The following is a 23,848-nucleotide window of genomic DNA, read 5'->3' on the forward strand; positions in this document are numbered from 1 at the left end:
GCTCAGTGACCCATGCCGCCACCCAAGCCCACGCATTGCCCAACTCTAGCTCCATGACGTGTTCACAGACACACACAGCAGATTTGTGGGCACTGGGGACAACTTAGCGGGTACACAGCTTCTTTCTGGGGTGACAAGAAACACCGAAGCTTTGTTCGTGCTGCACAATTCTGTGAACCACCTAAAGGCTGCTGAATTGCACATTTGAAATGGGTGAATCATAAAAAAAGAAAAAAGAAAAAGCCTATGTCTTTGCCTCTCTCTGTGTGTCTCATGAATAAATAAAATCTTAAAAAAAATAAAAGAAATGGGTGAATTACGTGTAATTACGTGTAGATGTAAACTACATCTCACAAAGTCTTTACTCAAAACACTTTATTGAAAAACAAACTGGGGATCCCTGGGTGGTGCAGCGGTTTGGCGCCTGCCTTTGGCCTAGGGCACGATCCTGGAGACCCGGGATCGAATCCCACGTCGGGCTCCCAGTGCATGGAGCCTGCTTCTTCCTCTGCCTATGTCTCTGCCTCTCTCTCTCTCTGTGACTATCATAAATAAATTAAAAAATTTAAAAAAATATTAAAAAAAAAAGAAAAATAAACTGGTCCTTTCCAGCTTTGGGGGAAGGAACAGGTCCCAGCAGCCTAACACAGTGTGTTTCCCATGGCTGCACCTCAGGACCTTCTGCAGGATGAGACATGGGCCGGTGACCCCAGCACTACCCTGACTCTCTGTCTTTGCTCCTTCCCAAGTGCACCAAAGCCATGGGCACTGGATCGGTCCACACCATGCAGTGCATGCCTTGCCGTGTCCTGGGTGCATGTGTTAGTGTCTCATTTCCTCACATGCTTCTTGTCCCCGGGATGAGGGCCCGTGGGAGCAGGGATGGGGCTGCAGCCATGAAGCCCTGGCTGATATGCTCTCCAGTGCGTCTCTGAAAGCAGTGACCAAGGCTCCTTTCCTCCTACTTCATCCATAGGAGCTTGGCGCTCGTTCCAGGCCGTTCCATCCCTGCCTCTGTGCCAGTCTCAGAGGTGCCACAGGGAGGGTGGCAGTGTGTGCAGACTGGGGGTTGTCTTTCCAGGGTGATCCCCATGGGGAGGTGGGAGTGGCCTCAGGGGCATGTCGCACACACCAGACCTTGCTGACATTGTTTCATTAACTCTGGTAGCACAGTTTCCAGACAAGGGAGACGCAACACGATCTCCACTGTGTATGAGACAGAGACGATGGTGCCAGGGTGAACGTCAATGCAAGTCCAGAACTACGATCAGAAGACAGGGGACGAGTTGCCTCATTAGGTTTGAAGCTGAGGCTTGAGTGACACCCGGTGCCCCTCACCACGCCCAGCAGCAGCAGCATCCTCACTCCCCTAGTTTGGAACAAGGTCCGGCCCTCTGACTGGGCAAACACTCAGCCAAGATCTCACAGATGGGCCATCCAATGGGGCAGGGAAGATGAACCCAGACAGCATGGCTGGGCTTGGGCTGGCCGACTTCCTGTCATCTGCGCCACGCTCTGGGGTCACGGCCTCCAGGGCCTCGAGGGCACTGCAGACACCCGGAGTCTGACATAAGGCTGAGGTGAGTCTCCACCAGGCCACCTTATTACCCTCCCAGGCTCTGCTCTGGGCTCAGAGGACACTATGCTTTCTGATAAGTTACTAGAAGATCATTCCGTCTGCAATGACCTGGCAGGTCCTGCAGGCGGCAGGTGTGCGGCCTCATGGTTCCAGTAATGTACCCTCATGGGTACGCATCCTCAGAGGGCTGCTTTGCATTCCTGGCACGAGTGATCAATTCCCTCTAGCGCACAGGTGGCAAAGCTGGCATCTCTACTTACAGATCCATCTTGCATTACATCTTCAGAAGGGGCTTTAACTACTAACATACTAGAAAGCAGTGACTTAGAAACTAATATTAGAGAAAGTAGATTAACTTTGTCCTTCCTACTTCACTACAGTCAGACTAGCGACCCGAATGTGACCTGAAGCAGAATCAGTCCCAACACGTAGTAAAGACCTGGTCACAACATGTGTCACGCACCCTGGCCCCGGGCAGCGGTGTGGCCACATCTGTGAGGGGCACTAATAGTGATTTCACTGCAGCTGCTGCTTCTTCCATGGTTTTAAAAGTAACATAAAGTGGGGTATCTGGTGGCTCAGCCTGTAAAGTGTCCCACTCTCGGTTTCAGCTCAGGTCACCATCTCAGAGTTGTGGGGTTGAGCCCTGTGTCAGGCTCCAGGCTAACCTGAACCCTCTTCCCCTCTACCCACTTGGGTGCATGCTCTCTCTCTCTAAAATAAATTAAGAAATCTTAAAAAAAAAAAAGTAGCATAAAATTTCACCCCCAATCCCTAAAATCTGCTTCATGTGTCCTCTCTTCTTTTTTGGTCTTCAGAATCAACGTCAGACATAGAGGAGGAATCGTCAAGAGTGGTTCTTATGGCGTTGTGCACACACATGGGACAGCCCCAGGCTTTGCACACCACACGCCTCCTGGTGAGGGCTCAGCGTGGAAGGAACCTCGTTCCACAAGCAGGACACACGTGATGGGCCGTGTGAGGGGCCCGGACCAAGAGCAGCAGGTGTGTGGCGCGCTTGGGGACGTCCTGTGTGCCTGCCTCCTATACCACAGCCCCTTCCAATGCCTCCAAGGGCAGGACAGGGAGGCAGGATTGCAGCAGCTATGCTCAATGCACCTGATGTGCCAGGTGCCGTTCTGACAGGTCTGATGGGTGAGGACGCCGAGTCCAAGATGGGCGAAGAGACCCACCTGGGCCCATGTGGCTGCTGAGCCAGGGGCAGGGCCCCACATTCCTGGTGGCCCCTCCGAGGACCATGGCTGACCTAGGAAGTGGAGGACAGCGGTGACTCCCAAGGAGTGAGACTCAGAAAACCTCCAGTTCTGGGAGCTGATCTCACGCAGCAGACTTCACAGGATGTACTCAGATCCAGCACCGGCTGGATGTTGCGGGCACAGTTGGTCCCTCCTGGTCCAGGGGGCTCCTGCCGCCCCAGGTCTGTGCTGTTTCATCCTGGGTCCTGATCCACATTCAGGAGCCACTGAGAAGTGGGGGGTGCTGCTTCCACAGCACCAAGGGCCTAGCGATCACCAGCCCAGACCGGGGGGGAGGGAGCACAGGGTCGGGGACCCAGGGGGGCATGGGGGCTGGGAGGACAGGGGGGCACAGGGACAGGGACCTGGCACCCCCTAGCCTGGCTGGTCTGTGCACCTGCTCTGCCGCCCTCCCGAGCTCTGTTCCCACCATGCAGCGCCTGTGCTCTGCCTGTGGCGCTCCCTGCGGTGAACAACAACCAAGAACAGGGTCTGGCCTCAGCGGGCCCACCTCACTGTGCTGGTGGCCAAGTGGCCCACATCGCGTGCCCCATCGGAACGATTGCCCTGTGCTCCCCTCTCACATTGAAATCTCGTTTGTGGTGTGAGAGGTGGGAAAACAGGGGATGCCTGGGTGGCCCAGTGGTTGAGTGTCTGCCTTTGGCTCAGGTCGTGGTCCTGGGGTCCTGGGATCGAGTCCCACATCGGGATCCCTGTGAGGAGCCTGCTTCTCCCTCTGCCTGTGTCTCTGCCTCTCTGTGTCACTCATGAATAAATAAAATCTTAAAAAAAAAAAAGAAGTGGGAAAACAGGAAGGAGAGAGAACCCTGATTCCCCCCAAATGGCAGGACCGACTGACTTCCCACAGTGTCTCAGCAGCAGGGTGTCTATGCCAGTCACTCGGTGCCGGGATCGCCAGGCCAGAAAGCAGCTTGTCCAACACACCTGCAGGCCTGGGGGCCACCCCGAGGGTCAGGGCCACGGGCAGGCACTGCCGCCACACACCTGCAGCCACAGGGGTTGGGGCACTGGGCAGGCGGCGCCAAGTCATAGACCATAGGCCATGGCCACCAGCCCTGCCTTTTGAGACGCTGCTTCAAGCTTTTGGGATCACCGTCCACGTGTCTGCCCTCCCAGCCCCAGCTGTGCCTCGGCCTGTGTTTGCAGGACACCGTGGCAGTCACCAGAGAAGACAACTGTAATCAAAACGCTGAAAATAACTGCTGGCAGGGAAGCCCATACTTAGAGCAGACCTCCTTCTGTGGTTCTCATGGCCGCATTCCGTGGCCCAGGCCTGGCTGCGGCGCCGGACCCCTCTTCCTTTCCAGGAGGACGGCAGGGGCTCCAGAGAGGCCTGTGGCGAAGCCCCTGCTGACTCTGCCAGGGCCCAGCCACAGGGAGCAGCCCTTGTAGAGTACAGGGCCACTGGGCAAACGGCTCTGTTCCCACGAGCCCACCAGAGACCCCCAGTTTCTGCCGTCTTCCAGCCCTGTGCACAAGCACCGGCGGGAGCTACACTGCAGCCACATAGCACTCCTTCCCCGCCCTGCTCAGGGCACGACCCCTGTGCTCACCCTTTCCCGGACAAACACGGCTTCACGGGGGGCCCTCCTCCTGGAGGGAAGGGGCAAAGCGCCAAGAATTCAACAGTGTCAAATGACTGTACAGAGGCCCCGAGCCAAATGCAATGCCGCCTCAAGAAGACTGAAGTGGCTGGATGGACAGGTGACACGGTGTGTGATTTATCTACCGCAACGCACTGTGTGCCCCGCGCAAACCTATGCTTGTTGTGCATTCCCAGAGCTGCGTGACCAGCACCCACTCCTGCCTGATTCCAGAACATTTCGAAGGCTGTGATTTCTGCAAGTTCATTTAGTGTATTAACCTATAGATCATTTATGCAAATACAAGCAATGTGAACACAGATCACCCCCTCTCGTTCTGTTACAGATGGAATAGAAGGCATTCTGTTCCTGTGTTTTCCACTTAATACGTCCTGGAGACCCTGGATTTTAAGAACTAAACATGTCACCTTCCAGCATCTCTAAGAGGCTACCCAGCACAGTAGCAGCCATCTGGGCATCTGGTCATCACGGTGGGCAACGTGCTGCAGGCTAGGAAACACAATGCGTGTCCGCCTGCCATACAGATGTCAGTGTCCACAGGAATCTGCTGTCCTGGGCCACTTCCTGCCGTTTCCCCTTCCCAACCTGTGTGCCATTCAGTTCACAAGCCGAGGGCTCTGCCTTCTTCACAACTTAAGCCGCGGGAAGAAACATGAGAGCAAGGACTGTGGAGGCCGCCCCAGGCACAGGCTGGACCCCTTGGCTCTCTCAGCTCAGGTTTATCCTCTGTGAAAGGGACAGTCCACCCTGACCCCCACAGGCTGGTGCAGGGGTGGGGCAGGGGTGCTGTGGGGTCTGCGGGCCAGGACACCCCAACTTGCCCATGATAGCTGCACACCTTCACTGGCCCCTGCCACCCACACAACGGGCAGTAAACAGGGCTCGTGTGTGCGTGGCTGTAAGCCTCACCCAGCAACCGTCCGAGGCCTGCGACCTGCCCAGCAGTTCTGTAGCCTCACCTATGGTCCCGGGAGTGCCTAGCAGTCACCTCATGGCCTGGTGGAGCGTGCGCAGCACAGTGGTACCTGAGTGCCACCTGGGTCTCCAGCACCAGGTGCACAAAGGTTGAAAGCAGCAAACGGTAAGGAGGATACACATTCTACCCAGAAGTGTGTGGCAATCCCCAGGAACCATGCTCCCTGCCTCATAAGTTCTTTTTGCGGAATTGGCTCTGCACGTGAAGTCTGTGTCCTCACCTTGGGGCAGGAGCTCACAACCCTACATTTGCAGCAAGTTCACTCCTGTGACTCTGAGGGGCAGGCGGCTCTATTGGTGTTGGCTGAATCCCCGTGTCTGCACACGTGGCAATGGTGGGGGGACCTGCAGGAGCCATCTGCCTCTTCAAGCTAACGAACCCTGATTCCTAACGTTGGTCAAAGCTCTCTGACTCTGCCCTGCCAGCGAAATGCCCGCTTCAGGACAAGGAACCCCTGACCCATCACTGGGGGAAGCTGGAACGTCCTGGGAGGTGCTCAGGTCAACGGCGAGAGGGCACTCTGCATGTAACACACCAGGGCAGGGAGCACAGGCCAGCAGCATGACCTCTCTGCTGGGGTCACACAGGGAAGTGCAGGGTGGGTCAAGGCTGAGGGCAGGGCAGACCCTTCTGACACACTGAAAGGTGTGCTGTGCCATGGGCCCCGTGCGGCAGCTCAGTGATATCCAGGGATGCAGGCAGGATGCAGGCAAGGATGGCTACTGGCCCTGAACCTCAGTCAGCACAGCCACAGGGAGGGAGCTGAGGAGCAGGGCTGTCATGATGCCTACTCGCATCTGGGAGGTGGAAGGAGAAATGTCCAGAGGGAAGCACATCTGCCACACTGTTGGTGGAGCCCCGGAGCCCTCGGGGCCTCCTGCCCCAGCATAGAAAGGCAGCATCACAACACAACTCACTTCCCAACCCAGGCTCTTTACAGCACATAAGGCCCCAAGCAGGTAGAGGACAAGGGTGTGGTGACCCACTGTTCTGAGACATCGCTGATGCCCTGATATGTCTAGAGGGTCTGGGAGGCGCTCTTTCCTGGAGTGACTCGGCTGGAGACTCACGACCTGCAATCTAAGGTCCAGGATGCCAGCCCTGGGTGCCGCTGTGGTCAGTGCGGGGCCCCAGGAGTGAGCAACCAGAGGGAGCAGGGCCAGCCATGGTCACTGCCCCTGGGAAGGCCCAGTCCTCTGCGAGGATGTGGGGACCCCATCAGCTTCTGCACAAGTACGCTTCCTCACCCTTGGATCTGAAATATTTAACAAGATGATAGACGTTATGTGAGACACACACGATGTGCAACAGGAACATGTGCAAGCAGAGCTCCGTCTGGACTCACTCGACACACAAGGCTCAACAGGTAGTGTTTCCCTTGGGAGGATGGAAAGTTCGGGAGATGGGTGCTGACCGCACAATACCTTGAACGTCCTTCACTTCACCGAGCTGTACACTCAAATGTGGTTAAAATGATGAATTTTGTGTTATGGATGTTTTTCCACAATAAAAAAATTAGATTAGCCTTTATCGTTGTTCAGTACACACTGTGGTAACACCGCCCTTTCCAATGCACAGCACTCCCCAGCTGGCGGGAGGCAGGAGGCAGGAGGCAGGCGCAGGCTGGGCAGCCCAAGGGGGCCCATCCTGCACCTGCTCCTCGGCCCACCATCTGCCTTGTCCCTGATCTGTCTGCACGTGTTGAATGCCTCAGAATGGCCCAGAGCTTGGAGACCTGGGGTGCCAGGGATGTGCTGTGGCTGCTGGCCTCTGTGCTGAATCATTTTCCCACAGGACAGGGTGGAAAGTAGAGATACCGGGCAAAAACAGGAAGACAAACCACTGTGCAGAAGGAAATCCAAGTCTGGCTTATGCTTCTGGGAGAGAAAAGTTCACAGTGGAAATTTTTATATCTCTGGACTCCACATAAGCGCAGGTAGATCATTCGTGTGTGCATGTGTGTATGTGTGTGTGTGTGTCCTGCCCAGTACAGCCTGTCCAGGGGAGTCACAGAGACACGTGGAAGTGGGCAGCGCTGGCACAACAGTGCTGCCGGTGGGCAACAGGCCTGTGCTTAGGAAGGAAGGAAGCGACAGACGAGCAAGTGACCCTCTCCAGGCCTGTGAGTCCAGGGGCCTAGGATGGTGGGGGCACCACCACGACTTTGTTCAGGGCTCTGAAGATCATTTCTACAGCAGAGCATCCCCTGTCCTGCCTGGCTGCTGGCAGTCTTCCTGGTGAATCCTGCCAAGGCCAGGTCTTGGCTGGAGTGGGGGCCCCCGACACTGCCTGCTGGCCTGCACCGCTGCCCTCTGGAGTGAAAACACCTTTTAGAAAGACACGGTTCCCAGAGTGGGTGGAGCCTGTCCCTGGAGCAGTCCAGCTAGTGTGCTCCATGGGAGCTGCACCCAGGGTCCAGCCTCTTCCTCATGGGCCCTCCAGGGCCGTCGGTAACTGCACGTTCTCTCCAGCAACCTCATTCCTTCCTAAAAAGATGTTTCTCCAAATAGAATGTCATCTGATCAGCTTCAAAATGACCAGTAATCATACCGTAAGTAGCATACTCAGCCTAATTACCCTAAGAGCACGACTCAGGTGTACATTTGGGGGCCTCGGGCTTAGGGAAGAGCCTCACCGGGTCCACCATGCTGGTGCCTCTGTCTAGCAAAGATGCTTCAAATGCAGAATGCTTCAGAGAAAACACCGTGACGTTAATACCCACCAACTAGTTCTCACTTACACAGATGTTTCAGCCAGCTGCTTCATAAACAGGCCAAGAAACATCTCAACTCAGGGTAATCTGCGTACAGACACCCATGAGACATGCAAGTGGTCACAGAGTCCTTTGGTTGCTTCTCCTACGTGTCCTGTCTTCCTGTCTGCCCATCCTGTGTGGTCTCTTGGCCAGCGGTGTCGTCTGCCAGAATCTGGTCCCCAGCTCCGCAGTGTACACCTACTGTGTGCAGGCAGGGACACAGGCACCAGGGAGTTCCGCTCTGCGGAGCTCCTTGGTGCCATCTCACCATCTCCCCAGTGCTTGCTTCAGCCTGGCTCTCCTGGACTGAGCCCCCCAAAACCTCGTGATCTCCCGTGACTTCACACACTCTTCAGTTGGCCTGGCTCCACATCCTGAAGAAGCCAGGCTTTCCATTCTCCATCCCGGGGCTCCCACAGCACACTCACTGGGGTGGTCACTGTGCTCCTGGGCAGGATGTGGGGTTTCAGAGCCCTGAGGGCAGAAGCCCCTAAGTGACCTGTGACTGTCTAAGTGCTGGGTGCTTACAGGGCTGCTAACTGGAGGAGCAGTGGCACAGCCTCACAAACTGGGATGAGCCTATCAGTATAGCAGTTGAGCTAAACGAAGAAATTAGCCAAGAGCTGGTAATTCTGTCACCATCACAAGTGACATTGGAGAAGCTGAATCTGCAGTGGAGGGCCCTACAATGTATGGTGCAAAGTCAGTGGTGGCTGACCTCCCTCGGACCATCACCCAAGTCAAAGGGGAATGGCAAGGACCTGACTTTCAGAAGGTACGCAAGGCCAGATCATCCCTCCAAAATTTCTGTGCTCACACCTGTGGCTGCCCATCCCCAGAAATGGCCAGAATAGTTCAAAGTTAACCCCTTGCTTACAAAGGCCCAAGGGGCTGGCATTCCTCTTTCTTGCAGAGTTTAATTCAATAGTACATCAGGTTTCAACTCCATCCAACCCAGACAACTAGGTCCTAACTGAACCCAGTGTCCTGTCCATGAGAGATACTTCCAAAGACACTTCTGCTTCACAGAGCATGTGGTCCAGGACATTCGGGCATGTGTACTTATCACCAGGCTTCAGAGAAGGCAGCTCGGCAGGCTTCCCATAACCTGCCACCTGCAGCAACATGTCTGTCGGGTCCCACGGAGGCCCTGCTGACCTTTCCCATGGCTCTCCAATACCAAACAACCCCTGCGCCCGTAGTAGACACCTGCATTCAGACGGTGGGAAGAGTATCCAGTTTGCTCCCACGCTGCTTGAGGAAAGTGTGAGATCTAGTCAGCCCAGGGAGGGATGACCAGTGTGCAGGCTTGCGTGATCGGCTGGGCTCCAGGCCTCCACCTCCCATGGGAGGTGCCTGAGTGCCCAGCTCTGGCAGCTTCCAGACAGGCACACGGAGGAGGCTGTGAGTGCAGGGCATAGAGCTTACCAGGCAGGCCATCGGAAGGGCCAAAGAATACCTTTCTTCTAAAAATAAGTGAAGGCACAGAACCCTAATACACCCTGGTAACAGAAACACAGCCCTGTTACAGTATCTGAGGAGTATGCTCTTTGTTTAAAAAGATTTTTTTCAAAGAGAAATCCTGCTAACACAGACAGCTTGATAACCAGTCAGTTGGCTCAGGATCATCAGCTTAAACATGAAAAGAAAGCCCCATGCTGTGCCTCCATGCTTGGCCTTTCCCCTTCAAACGGGACATCCTTGAGCTCCTCCTCTCTGACAACTGGCTTAAATAAACATGTTAATTATCCAATGACCAGCCACTGTGACATGATGGAAAGGAAACAAGTGGGATGGTCACCTCCAGACAAACCACTCTGGTCTCCACAGAGGCTTCAGCAGGAACAGTGGGTCTGCGTACCAGCCACGGTTTGCAGCTCCCACCAGGAAGGCCAGGCTAAGAGGAGCTCCCTAAATTGCAGGACATCTGATACCAGGTATAGTAGGGTAACAGCCCCAGAGGGTCCTAGCTGAGGGCCCAGACTTGCAGAGTCCCAAGCTGGGTGCTGTCTTAACAGGCGGGCAGCCCATAGCCTACTCTTCTGGCCAGACCTTCACTGGCCTTTAAGAGGGTAGATGAGTGTTCATGCCACACAAGGACAATCTTCAACGATGTGTTCAGAATGATTCCATCCAAATATCATTCAAATGCCCTGCTAAAAAGAAGACCACTGGAAGTATGTATCTTAGTTCAAAGTACACACCTAGCAAGACATCTCTGCTAACTTACCCCAAAGATAACCTGACACATATGTAAAAATGTACCACACAGTTTCTACGAATAAAAAGTTGGAACAGTTGAAATAGAAAATAAGAGGTTGGTTACATTTTTTATATTTATAACTGATATCTCCTGTTAAAAGGATGGTGTGTATCTACATACATCTACAAAAAGTAAAAAATACAATGCTAGCTTAAAACAATGTCTAAAAATTAATTTAAAAGTATGTATATTATGATCCTATTACTATAAAACTGTGTCCAACTAATTTACCTATACCAAGCCGTCTGGAAAGGGCTCACCAAAATGCTAATGTGGTTACCTTGGGGTGATGGAGTTGTTTATTTCCACATTGTTTGAATTTTCTTTTACAAATATGTTACAGGCAGAAAAGACTTTTTAAATAAAGTCTTACAAAGAGTTTAATGACAGGATATGCTTATGATATATTGGAGTTTTAAAAAGCATGAGTCCAAATCATAAACATACCATGGGCTTGAATATGTAAAAGTAAATAACACTAGAAAACAAGAAAAGAGTAGAATCCAATTCCATCTCACCATTCCTGTACAAGGTGTTTGCTGGGATGGGGGTTCCTCCCTCCCTCACACAGGTCAGCTGAGGGCAGGGGCAGAGCGGGTGCACAGGTGTGCCATGCTGGCCGGAAGACGCCGATGACCTCGTGGCTTCCGACCATCTGCACAGATGGCCAGCCTTTCCAGGACCAGCCCCTGGATTCTTCTGGATGGTGGGTGGCTCTGGCTTTGTTTTCTTTTTAATGAGCTACATCAGCACATTCTCTCCCCCCATCCACTCCCACTCCAGGGGTGAATGTGGGCTTCAGGCATTTTGTTTTCTGCATGTTCCCACGATGGAGCAGTGGGAGACTGTTTGCCCTTTCTTTCAATTATTAAAAAAAAAAAAAAGAAACTCTCCAAACATGCAAACTTTCAGGAATCAGTGGCAATTAAAGAGGCAAATGTGTCAGAAGAGCCAGCGGGGGGGGGGGGGGGGGTGTTACATCTGCTCCTACAAGCACAAGGACATAGACAAGGTTAATTCAGCAAAACTATACATTCCGCTGCCTCAACACATACAGCCTCAAACCCTGGGCAGAGTCTGGAGAAAGACAGAGACACTGAGTGTCTCCTGCTGCACAGTGAGCCCCCAACCTAAAACAAACACACCTCTTGGTACTTAATGAAGAATCTGAGAAAAGCGATTATAAGCAGAATTTATATACCTAATATTTTAAGATTCTACCAGTGTGTATAACCAAATTCTCAACGATTACATACGGTTTACCTTGAAGAACATTCTGCAATTACTTTTTCTAGCAACATCCTTAAGTGAAATCATAAGCAAATACCTCCCTACCATCCCCAATCATGCAACCTCTGATTAGTCACACAGTTAGCAGACACACGGAAATAAGCAGTATTTATGTTTACTGTAAAGGTAAATATTTCAGAACATTTTAATTGTGCTGAAAATCCTGTGGCACAATTAAGTCCTCACAAGCCTCCTGTGACATCCTGAGATGCTAATCATCTGAGCCACAAAACAGCCACTAAAAGTCAGCTAGGATTCCATTTTGAGTTCTGGGCTGGGCTGGGGCCGGCGGGGTGGGGGGGGGGGGGGGGGCAGAAAGGCCCATCTCTTAAATAACAAGAGGGCTGGGTGGGAGTGCTGGTGTTTGAGGGGTTTATTTGATGGATAAGTGGTGAAAAGTTAGTGTTTGCACTTCCTGTTTATTCTGCTAAAAATAGACATACTCTGAGTGTCTCTGCTGGTTTGGGCCAACTTTCCAAACATTCCTGAGTCTTTAGGAAGGACTACAGGAGCACACAGGGGACAGAGAAAGTAGTTCCTCAACACGGGCAGTGTGTGGGACCCAGGTCCAAGTCCAGAGTCTCCCACTGTGAATTCTTGATTCTGTAACTTATTTAATGGGCAAAACATTAAAGTAAAAGGCTAGTGATGTGTTATATACACACAAGGAGGCCTCAGAGTCCACATCAATGGACTCAAAACAGAACTCCTCAGGAGCCAATTGGAGGGTCCTTAGCACTGTCTTGAGTTGTGATGCCAAAGAAATTAATTAAGAAGTGTAAGTATTCACACCTATTGAAAATGGCTGAATTTTGGAAATAAAGGCCAAAGATGAGCCCTAGATATCATCTAGGATCGAGGCTCAGAAACAGGAGAGTCTGATTTAAATCTCCTATTTTAAAATTTATCAGAGGTATTAAGATATAATTTATTCATTAAAAATAATTTAAATACCATAACATCCTTTCACTTAAAGAGTATAATTCAATGGTTATGAGTATATTTACAAAGCCCTGTAATAAACACCACTATTGAATTCCAGAATATTTCCATTGTCCAGTAAAGAAACCCCAACCTACCAATACCCTCTCCCTCTAGCAACCATGATCTGTTCTGTCTCTATGGATTTGCCCATTCTGGACTTTTCATACAGAGTTGATTATCATTATTCTTGGTGGTTATGTTCTATAAAGTCTCCTTGAACACTGAGCCATGGCTCCAGGGAGAGTATAGGGTTAGGTTCCTGTAAGCCTTTCAATCATGTTTTCATCCACTGAGCAAATATGAACCCTTGTGCTCTATGTGTTTCTATTTAAAGACATGTGTTTAGTATATATTACCAATTCATAATGTTGAACTCACCACCAAGAGCATTTTCTTTTTCTTTTTTTTTAAGATTTTATTTATTTATTCATGAGAGACATACACAGAGAGAGAGAGAGAGAGAGAGAGAGGCAGAGACACAGACAGAGGGAGAAGCAGGCTCCATGCAGGGAGCCCAATGCGGGACTCGATCCTGGGTCTCCAGGATCACGCCCTGGGCCGAAGGCTAAACCGCTGAGCCACCCAGGCATCCTGAGCATTTTCTACATAAAGAACATGACATCCTTCTGGCACTAATGAAAACTCAACAGCACTCCTGCACTATGCTTGGGGTCATTTCCAACAGTCACATCATAAGAAAAGCACAGGGGGATTTTGGGACAAGGGCAGTGCAGGGAGCACCAGGACTTTCTCCCCGACCCCAACGACCACTGCAGGGGCAGAATCTGGCCGACAGGACTATTTTGGGATAGTGGAGTCTGCTGAAGGCTTGCAACTGTCAGCAGAAGGAGCCAATTCTGGTCTATTCTAGCTTGGAGCACAGGGGCAGCTTACCCAGCCCTGCAGCAGGCAGCTGTGCACGTGTTTTAGGAGCTGCCTGCTGATGCCAGGTGGGCAGAAAGGACCCTGTCCTTCCAAGAGCAGAGTCTCTGCTCTGACCACACAGGTGCAGATACAGAGGCTGCCGCCACTGCTATCGCCCCTCCGGCTCCAGCTTGCGTGACTGCAATGGCACTGAGAGGGCGAGTGCCCCCTGATGCCCCTGTGGTTTCTCACTTTTCCCCTTTGGGAGCCACGTATTAGGACATTCAGAAACAGCTGCACACGTGGGAAATTAGGAAGGATGGTGCCTGCCCAAGAGAAGGCTCAGAGAAGACCCCAGAAGACACTGAGTTTGCACCTTGGGCTGATCCTCGGGACAGAGACAGCCTGCCACCATCCAAAGAATGATGACAACAAAACAGCAAAGCCTGGGGAAGTGGGGGAGTCTGATTTCCAGAGTCACCGCATCAGGAGATTCGAATGTGCCGTGTTCAGCCAAAAAATCACAAGGCACAGGAGAGTTTGGCCTGTTGAAAGGAAAAAGGGAATTCTAATTCTACAGAATCTGTCCCTAAAAAAGACCTGATGTCAAATCTACTAGTCAGACATTAAACCCACGGTCTTAGAGATGCTCTAAGAAGGGCCCCTGGGGGGCTCTTTCAGTGAAGTGTCTGCCTTCAGCTCAGGTCATGATCTCAGGGTCCTGGGATCAAATCCCAGGTGAGGCTCTCTGCTCCAGGGGGGTCTGCTTCTTTCTCTGCCCCTCCCCCTCTCCACCACTCATTCATTCCCTCTCTCTCCTTCTCTCTCTCTCTCCCTTCCAAATAAATAAATAAAGTAAAATCTTAAATAAAAGATGCTCAAAGAATTAGAAAATGTGGGTAAAATCATGAAAGAAGTATGAACAAAATGGAAATATCAATAAAAAAGTAGAAAACCAGAAAAGAAATCCAAAAGACGTTCTGGAGCTGAAAGTACAGTGACTGATATGAAAAATTCACTAGAGGGATTCAAAACAGATTTGAGTAGAGAGAAGAAATATCAAAGAACTTGAAGACAGGATAGTGGAAATGATCAACACTATGGAAAAGAAAGTACATGAGAAGAACAAACAGGCCTAAAGGATCTGTGGGACACCATCAAGAGAACCAGCATATACACGGGGGAGTCTGAGAAGGAGTAGGGGGCAGAGAGAATATTTGAAGAATGTTTTGAAAACTTCCCTGTTAGAAAGACATGAATATAAAATTCAAGATGCTCAGCAAATTCCAAGTCAGATAAAGTCAGAGATCCACTTGGAGATGTGTTATAATCAGACTTTCAAAAAACAAAGAGAGAAGCATGAAAGCAGCATGAGAACATCCAAAGGATCTTCAATAAGGTTATCTGTGGATTTCTCATTAAAAACTTTGGATCTGAGACAAAGCACACCAATACGATCAAAGTGCTGTAAGAAGAAAAACCTGCCAACTGAGAATCCTACATCCAGCTAAACTGTGCTGCAAGGTGAGGGAGAAATCAAGACATTCCCAGACAAACAAAAGCTGTGGAAGTTGGTGATCACTGGACCTTTCCTGCAAGAGCTACTCCCAGGAGTCCAACAGGTGTAAGGAGAGGACAGGAGACAGTAACTTCAAGCTGTGGGAGAAATAAAATCTCAGTGAAGACTAACACAGCCAATTATAAAAGCTAAAAACCTAAATGTAAGACCTAAAAGTATAAAACCCTTGGAAGAATATTTAAGACAAAGGCCTCAGGACATTGGATTTGGCAGTGAGTTCTTGGATATGACAGCAAAGGCACAGTTAACAACAACAACAACAATTTACAAATTTAACTGTACAAAATTACAAATACATCAAAAGACATAACCTACAGAAGAAAAAAGCAACCCACCGAATGAGAGAAAATACTTGCAAGTCATATATCTGACAAGGGATTAACACCCAGAATATAAAGAACTCCTGAAGCTCACCAACCAAAGAGAATCTGGTGCAAAAATGGGCAAAGGACTTGAACACATGTCTCTCCAGAGAAGATGTATAAGTTGTACAAGTGGCCATTAGGCGCTAAAAATACACTCAACATCGCTAAATATTAGGGACTTAGGAATCAAAAGTACGAGATCCCACCTTATACCCACTGTGATGGCTACTATTGAAAATCAGAGGGGCACCTGGGTGGTTCAGTCACTTAGGTGTCCAACTCTTGATCTCAGCTCAGGTCTTGATCTCAGAGTTGTGAGTTCAAGCCCCACGTTAAGGAAAAAAAAAAGATTAAAAAATTCAGAAAACAATAGGTGTTGGTGAGGAGGTGGAGAAACTGGACCCCCGTGCAGCCACTGTGGACGGCAGTATGATACTTCCTCAAAAAATTTAAAAATTGAACTACCACGTGAAGCAGCAATATATATACCACAGGGTCTATACCCAAAAGAATTGAAAGGAAGGTCTCAAAGAGATATCTGTCTCACGCTCACAGCAGCATCATTCACAATAGCTACAATGTGGAAGAAACCCTTATGTTAACTAATGAATGGAGGATGAACAAAATGTGCCCTGTCCACACAAAAGAGTATTATTCAATCTTAAAAAGGAAGGAAATTGTGCAATATGATACAATGTGGATGAACCTTGAGGACGCTGTGTTCAGTGAAACAAGCCAGTCACAAAAAGACAAATACTGTGGGATTCCACTTATGTGAGCTTCTTAGAAGGGTCACAACCATACAGATACAGAGCAGGGTGGCGGGTGGCAGGGCTGCAGGGAGGGCAGTGTGAGGAGTTAGTGTCTATGGGACAGAGTGCTCAGTGTTACAGAGGAACGGTCATCCATCCTTGAGATTGTGTTCATGCTACTGAACTGCACAATGGCAAATTTTATATTATATGGATTTTACCTCAATTTAAAAAAGAATACATGCAAGAAAATGACAAATATGACACTACACAGCCTATGGATAGGACACGAGTTTCCGGCATAAGAGCAGAGGCAGGAAGGTGGAGCGGTGCCCTTTCCAATCTCAGTGGTATCTCTGCCGCTAGCATGTCTGTGAATGGCCACCAAGGGTCCTGAGCATCAATTCTGGGCAACAAACACATTTGAGCCACTTCACAGACACAGACTCTGCACGTCAGAGGACATACTGTGAAGGGGGGCCCCCCGGAAGCAGCCTGCACTCCCGGTGGTTCCCACCTCACGCCCTCCCCAAGGTGCCCGTGTGTGCGTCTGTCCCTTCAGCTGTCCCATGGCACATCTAGGGCACCCACCCCTGGTCTGTGGCCTTCCACACAAGGTCTGCTGTGAGAACGGGACTCCACGTCCTGGTGCTTTGGGGAAGAGTTTCCACGTCCCTATCCATCAGGGATGTTGGTTTGAAGTTTACTTGTGACATTTGTGTGGCTTTGGGGGAGAGGGCAGCTTTCTCTGAAAGTCCACAGCAAGGCTCATGAAGTTATAAGTGAAGGACAAGTGGCTGCAGCCATAGTGGAGCCATGAATACAGCACTACGTGACTGATGTCTCAGAACCCTTGCTGTGGGAAAGGACATGGGACTTCAGTGTTGCCTCCCAGGGAGGCCCCAGCAGCAGCCTGCCCACGGGGACACTGTCTTCCTCACAGCGAGTGGTCTGTCTTGAACATGGAGCCCGTCAAGGGGCTCCTGCTTCGCCCCACCCACAGAGACACAGCTGTCCTGCCTCTAACCACACACAGTGAGTACGGTGAGGGTCCCTTGAAGATAGCGAGAATACAGCCTGAGTTTCCCCAGAGATGGGGGCCCAAGGCAGAGGCTCTGTTGTCATACAGAGCAGGTCATGACAGACCTGCTGGCCACAGAGCCAGCGAGAAGGTGTGGAGGCAGTGACGGAATGGAGGTCCCCTAGCTCCTCACTGTCACATGACAGAAGGGCGGGGGTCAGCGGACACCTTGACCCTGGCCAGCCAGGAAAACCGAGCATAGTAAATAATGAAACAGGAGGCAGGGCCCAGCCAGTGGCGTGTGAGCCGCCCTGGAGAAGTCAGCGCGTCCCCCTTGCAGGCACACGAACCCTGGAGCTCCCGGCACCACCGCAGCTTCGGGGAGTCAGCAGCACGGGGCATCACGACCACTGGAGCTTTAGGGAACAGTGCCCTTGGCAGTGCCTCCACCCCAGCTCCGAGCCTCAGGCAGCCCTCACTTCCTGGGGACAGGAGTTGAGGCTCACACATCCACCGTGAAGCCTTTCTGTGAAAGGTGAGCGAACAGCACAGCCTCAGATGGCTGGGGCAGAGCAATGGATGGTGGAGTATGGCCAGACGCCAGCACAGCCCTGAGGATGGCGACACACATGGCACAGAGACGTGGAATGACAGGATACAAGCTGGGTGGAGGGGACGCGAGGTCATGAAGTGCAGTGGCCTGAGATCAGGCCTCATGGAGAAGAGTGGTGTGGAGCAACCACTGGTCGATAGGCAGGGCCACACCCCAGGGCCAGCAGGGAGGCGAAGTCCCCATGAGGAAGTGACAGCTGTGCTGGCTTCTCGGTACCGTCAGCAGGACGTCCCGGCTCAGCACAGCCTGCAGATGCTGAGCTGTGTGATCTTGTGCCAGAGGACGGGTCAGAAAGGGATCTCCTGCAGTTTACTTTCCATGTGTCCCCTTCTATCGCCACAACAGCGGGCACTCACAGCACGGCCTGCCTACTTCCTCAGGATGGCGTGGGGACCGTGTGCTCAATCAGGCCTCACGCCCAGTGGGGACTGTGTCACCTGCCTGCCTTTAGGACCAGGCGCCAGGCCCTACACCACAGCCCCGAGCCAGGCCTCCTTGTCCCCCAAATGTTGCAGCTGCTACTCACTGTGTCCATGCAGCTCCCTGACTGGTCAGTGAGTCCCCCACAGCAAACACAGTGAGCCTCAGAGTCACCCTGCAAGGGTCCCCAGGGTGCTCTGCCCCCATGGGTAGCCAGTGTGCTCACTACGGCACAGAAGGTCCAGGCATGACCAAGTCAACCAGGAAATACCATTTGCCCAACATCAACCCCCTCCTGCAGGCAGTACCTTCCTTCAGCGTGTTATTTTGAAATGTGAAGATTCTCCCAAGTTTAGAGATGAGAAAGCATATGTAAAACACAGCTGAGAAGTGAGCAGCACAAGGACCCCTTGACCCAACCGTCCCTCTCAACCATTAACTTACAGCTTGTTTCCCATAAAGTGATACTGTTACAGCAAAGCTAGGTCCTCAGAGCGAAAAGTTAACCAAAGTTATAATTTAAAGCCAGCATCATTTTCCAATCCTAAAAAGACAGTGGGAAGCACACACAGGAAACCACAAGTTTCATTCTTGGGTTACTGGCTAATGCCCTTCTGTCAGTGACCCCCTTGCTTCCAGTTAAAATATGAAAGTATCAATATTATTTTTTCCTCAGTATTTAAAAATCAGAAGTCAACACTATTTAAGATGGAAAATGCATTAAAATTTTTAAGCCCTTCTAATAAATTAATGTTGACCAAACCAACATGACTTTCTTTAATCTACCAGCACAGGTTACAAAAAAGAACCATATGGTGCTGTGCTGCCCGACGTCCCTGGATGTGGCCTGTGTGTGATGGCACTGACAAGCAGCTCCCCACGCCCCGTACCTCGCTTCTGGATGAAGACCCGGAGCAGAGGGTTTGCGCTTGAGACCGCCTTGCAAAAGTTGTCATCGTTGTTGATGGGCAGCAGGTCCCCGTGCACATCCGCATAGCCGATGGTCACGTCTGTGTTGGCGATGTGGTGCGTGTGCACGACCAGCTTGTAGAAGTCTTCAAACTTCCCAGGCTTGTGCCGGTCCAAGGAGAACCTTCGGAACTCAGCCCCAAACTAAAACACAAGAGACAAGGTGTAAATGAGTAGCTTGTTCACTTAATGACAGGTGTTTTCCATCCTCCGTGAGGCCCGGGGACCAGCGGGGGGAGCTTGTGCAGAGTCAAAAGTGTGCAAGATTGTTTCTATCACCTCTGACCCACATCCTGAGGACAGGACAGGTACTGGAGCTCAGGCTGTCGAAGAAAAGCCCTGTTGAAATTAATTACAATGGGGATCCCTGAGTGGCTCGGTGGTTTGGCGCCTGCCTTTGGCCCAGGGCGCGATCCTGGAGTCCCGGGATCGAGTCCCGTGTCGGGCTCCCGGTGCATGGAGCCTGCTTCTCCTCTGCCTATGTCTCTGCCTCTCTCTCTCTCTCTCTCTCTCTCATAAATAAATAAATAAAATCTTTAAAAAAAAAAAAGAAATTAATTACAGGGATGGTGGATGAGATGAACTGATTTGATATGATTTGCATTTCAAAAAGACCAAAGGGGGATCCCTGGGTGGCGCAGCGGTTTGGCGCCTGCCTTTGGCCCAGGGCGCGATCCTGGAGACCCGGGATCGAATCCCACGTCGGGCTCCCGGTGCATGGAGCCTGCTTCTCCCTCCTCCCGTGTCTCTGCCTCTCTCTCTCTCTCTCTATGTCCATCATGAATAAATAAATAAAAATCTTTAAAAAAAAAAAAAAAAAAAAAAACAAAAAGACCAAAGGCTGTCCTTCCAAAGGATGGGAAGTGGAAGCAGAAGTGAAGGAAGTAAGGAAAGTGGTGAGAAGGAGGCCTCAGAAATCTCGGGAGACCTGCGTGCTGGCCAAAAACACAGAACAGGTCTCTCTCCCTAAAAAGCTGGTATTTGCTCTGTCTGCTCTGGGGAATGCCCAGGCCCATCTTTCCTGACAGTCCCTGGCTCAGGGCCGAGAGTGATCTGCTGGGACAGGACCCTGGGTCACCTCCCACAGGCTGAAGTATCCTGGGACCCTGGCACACGGCCTGCCTGGCCTAAGGCTTTCTGGATTTTTGCTGTTCCTCACTTGGCAAAAGAGACCTTTATTCCTCAGGCAGGACAAATGCAGTGCTCTTCAATATATCTGAAAACTAATTACAGGGGTTCCAAAATACACAAAAATGAAACGTCTGATGTTTATACTAAAAGGGTCATTACATCATCTAGATGTTATGTCAATTAGTCAAGGGCAAATCAACTCAGACCATATGGGTCTGTGTGCCTCTCCAATTGGGTGGGCATAAGAGCTACCTGGAGGCCCCAGAGGTCTGGACTTGGCTGACCTGGAGGCCAGCCCGAGAATCTGCATTTTCAACAAGTTCCCAGAAGAAGCTGGTGCTGCTGGGCTGAGAACCAAACACATGAAACCTCTGATTTTTAAGGCAATCTCCAAATCCCCAAATCTGCAGATCCCTGCAGTTTCCCCGATCAGTTTCCCTTTTCAAAAAGCAGAAGAAAACCAAGTCCTCAGCCATCCTGCATTGCCCCAGGGATAAAATACTTAAAGGCGCACAACAGTGAAACGTTCCAAAATACTGGTTTGAGAAAAGCCACCTTGGATGAGTAAGCAGAAGCCCCAGGGCCTCCCACACACTGGGTAAGGGGAGGAAGGCCCTGAGCTCACCAAGGCTCTGCTCATCCCTGCCGCAGCAGGAGGCGCCCTCTGAGCCCGGGCCTGTGAACACGGCACAGCAACCCCAAAATCCCTCCTGCATTATCTTCTCAGTGTTTATCCCGAGCACCATCACCTCCTGGCCCAGGGTGAGCAAACCTTTCAAGATTCAAGAGTTCACACCTACAAGATTTAAAGTGGTTTTGTTCAGATTTGGTTATGTCATCACATCATGAATATCTATTTGAACAAAAGCCATCATCTCTGCCATCTCTATCTAATGCAAACTAACTTCCGGAGCAATTAGTTTTTACTCGTGTCCATGTTCTTTTCATTAAATACATAAAGAGAGTTGGAATTTGGACTGTGTCCAGTGAAACAAGACAGTGTCTCTCTTTTCCCAGGTCATTGGTGGGAAGTGATTCCAGCTGACAGCCCCCCGCTCCCCCGTGCGCCCCCATGAAGGGATGCCGGCTGCCCCCATCCCTGCAGGACTCAGGCCACATCCCTGGCAAGTGGCGAGTAAGTGTTGCACAAGCCAGCCTGTTCTGCACAGCTTCTGCCCTGTCTTTGGTCTAACAACCTCTCCTTTCTTCTCACTGCTTCTAGTTGTTTTCTTCAAAATATGTCTTAATGTGTTGATCTGAAGTGAAAATGAATCCAGACTTCTTCCTGACAGGTGGCAAGTCTGAGTGGTGCTGATGAGGCTGACCTTGTTAATTCAGAAGGACGGCAAACACGGTTCCTATGCTGAATGGCACCCAAAGTTAGCAAAAAGAGATAGGAAAGGGGATGTTAGCATTTACCCTATTTTTTATTGTGGCAAAATACACAAAACATAACATTTACTGTATTAACCATTCTTAAGTGTACAGTTCAGTGGCAGCAACACATTCACAGCGTTGTGCGAACATGCGCACTGTCCACGTGCCGTTTCCTCCTGTGAAGCTGAGTCTGTCCCGTCAGAAATGGATGCTGGGCCCTGTCCCTAGCCCTGTCCCCAGCACCATCCCCAGCCCCGTCTCCTGCCATGGCTCTAGGACCATGACAATCCAACTCCTTTAAACAACTGCAATGCTATAGTTTTGTCTTTTTGTGAAGGGCTTGTTTCCCTCATCAGACACATGATTTGAAACACTGTGTCTGTTCTGCTGGTTGCTCTACTCTTTGGATCTTAGTCCTTTTGAGGGAAATGTGATGGCTGTGGTTGGGGTGCAAGGAGAAGGAAGTGGATGGTCTCTCACTTGCCCGCTGACCTACAGCACCGGCCATAATAAGAGCTTTTCTCAAAACTCTGCTCAGTGAGTACTGAGCTTTGAAGTGGTAACTGATTTGGAGTGAGGGGTTGGGTCTTCCCAGAGCATCCCCCACTGTGGAATCCTGCTGGTTTGACAGGGACAAACGTGGGACAGCCTGCAAGTGACATGCGCTCATCACTTGCCACCTTCCCTGGGGACCAAACGCCTGCGGGGGTCTCCGACCTTTCAGGCTGGTCTCCAGCCAACTCTGATGGCTGGTTCAGGCATTGTCCTAGGCATCCCTCTACACAAACGCAGTCGTCTTCAAATGCCACATGCCTCCTAAAGAATTTTGAAAACTACCACTATAAAAAGGATAATATATTTTTAAGTTAGCATCTACATTTTTCATAATAAAATATAATAAAATATTTCAAAGTAAAAAAAAATATTTCAAAGTAAATAGGATATAATTTCTAGAGATTCCTGGTGGCTCAGTGGTTGAGCATCTGCCTTCGGCTCAGGTTGTGATCCCAGGGTCCGGGGATCAAGTCCCACATCGGGCTTCCCATAGGGAGCCTGCTTCTCTGCCTGTGTCTCTGCCTCTCTCTGTGTGTCTCTCATGAAAAAATTAATAAAATCTTGTTTTTTAAAGGATACAATTTCTAGCATACTGTAAACATTTCTTTTAAAAATAAATATTTTATCAGATGATCTTTTAATACAGTCAATGAAATCTAAATGCCAGAGTGATTTGATGTTGCCATCATGCATTTTAAAACAGGAAAAACAAGCTGTTTTTATAACCATCAGAAATTCTACAGGGTTCCTTTAGAGTTCTGCTTGGTCTATTATTTCTATTATATTGCCCCAAGAGGCTTTAATCCTAATATTTTATCATGATAATTTATGCTTGAGTACCCTATCACTCTTCTATGCAAGAAAAACAGATAAACTGAATTAAACATTTTTTTTCACATAGCCATTGTGAAGAATATTTCTACATCATTGTCAGTGGGTATGAAGTTTTAATTTTGCAAGATGGAAAGAGTCCTGGATCACACACACAACAATATGAATGTAACTAAAACCGCTGAATTGGGATCCCTAGGTGGCTCAGCGGTTTAGTGCCTGCCTTTGGCCCAGGGCACGATCCTGGAGTCCCAAGATCGAGTCCCACATCGGGCTCCCGGCATGGAGCCTGCTTCTCCCTCCTCCTGTGTCTCTGCCTCTATCTCTCTCTCTATGTCTATCATAAATAAATAAATCTTAAAAAAATAAAATAAAAAAATTAAAACTGCTGAACTGCTCAAAAACTGGCTAAGATGGTAAATCTAACGTATGTGTATTTTACCAAAACCATAAAGTAAAAAAAACAAAACAAACAAACAAAAGCCATAGATTTTCTTACAGTAAAAAAGATTCTAGCCTGAGTCATAACAATGATTTTATCATGATTAGAACAGTTACAAGATTTCATAAATAATCATTAAACATCCAAAATAAACATTTAAAACATCTTTCACTGAATGAAAAGCGTTTAATGCCAGAAGAC

General features: G+C 50.0%; 1 protein-coding gene and 1 long non-coding RNA gene across 2 annotated transcripts in view; one reads left to right on the top strand and one right to left on the bottom strand.

Moving 5' to 3' along the window:
- PARD6G (par-6 family cell polarity regulator gamma) overlaps positions 1 to 23,848 on the bottom strand; it is a 94,384-nt gene that overhangs the window by 50,914 nt on the left and 19,622 nt on the right. The window contains exon 2 of the mRNA XM_072758169.1: positions 19,233 to 19,455. Within this exon, the coding sequence (XP_072614270.1) occupies positions 19,233 to 19,455 (223 nt within the window). The remainder of the gene's footprint in view (positions 1 to 19,232; positions 19,456 to 23,848) is intronic.
- Positions 418 to 6,979, top strand: LOC140599019 (uncharacterized). The gene is made up of 2 exons (XR_012001610.1): positions 418 to 1,580; positions 2,398 to 6,979. It is a non-coding gene; the product is annotated as an uncharacterized lncRNA (long non-coding RNA).

Source organism: Vulpes vulpes, chromosome 5, assembly GCF_048418805.1.
Source record: "Vulpes vulpes isolate BD-2025 chromosome 5, VulVul3, whole genome shotgun sequence".
NCBI lineage: Eukaryota > Metazoa > Chordata > Mammalia > Carnivora > Canidae > Vulpes > Vulpes vulpes.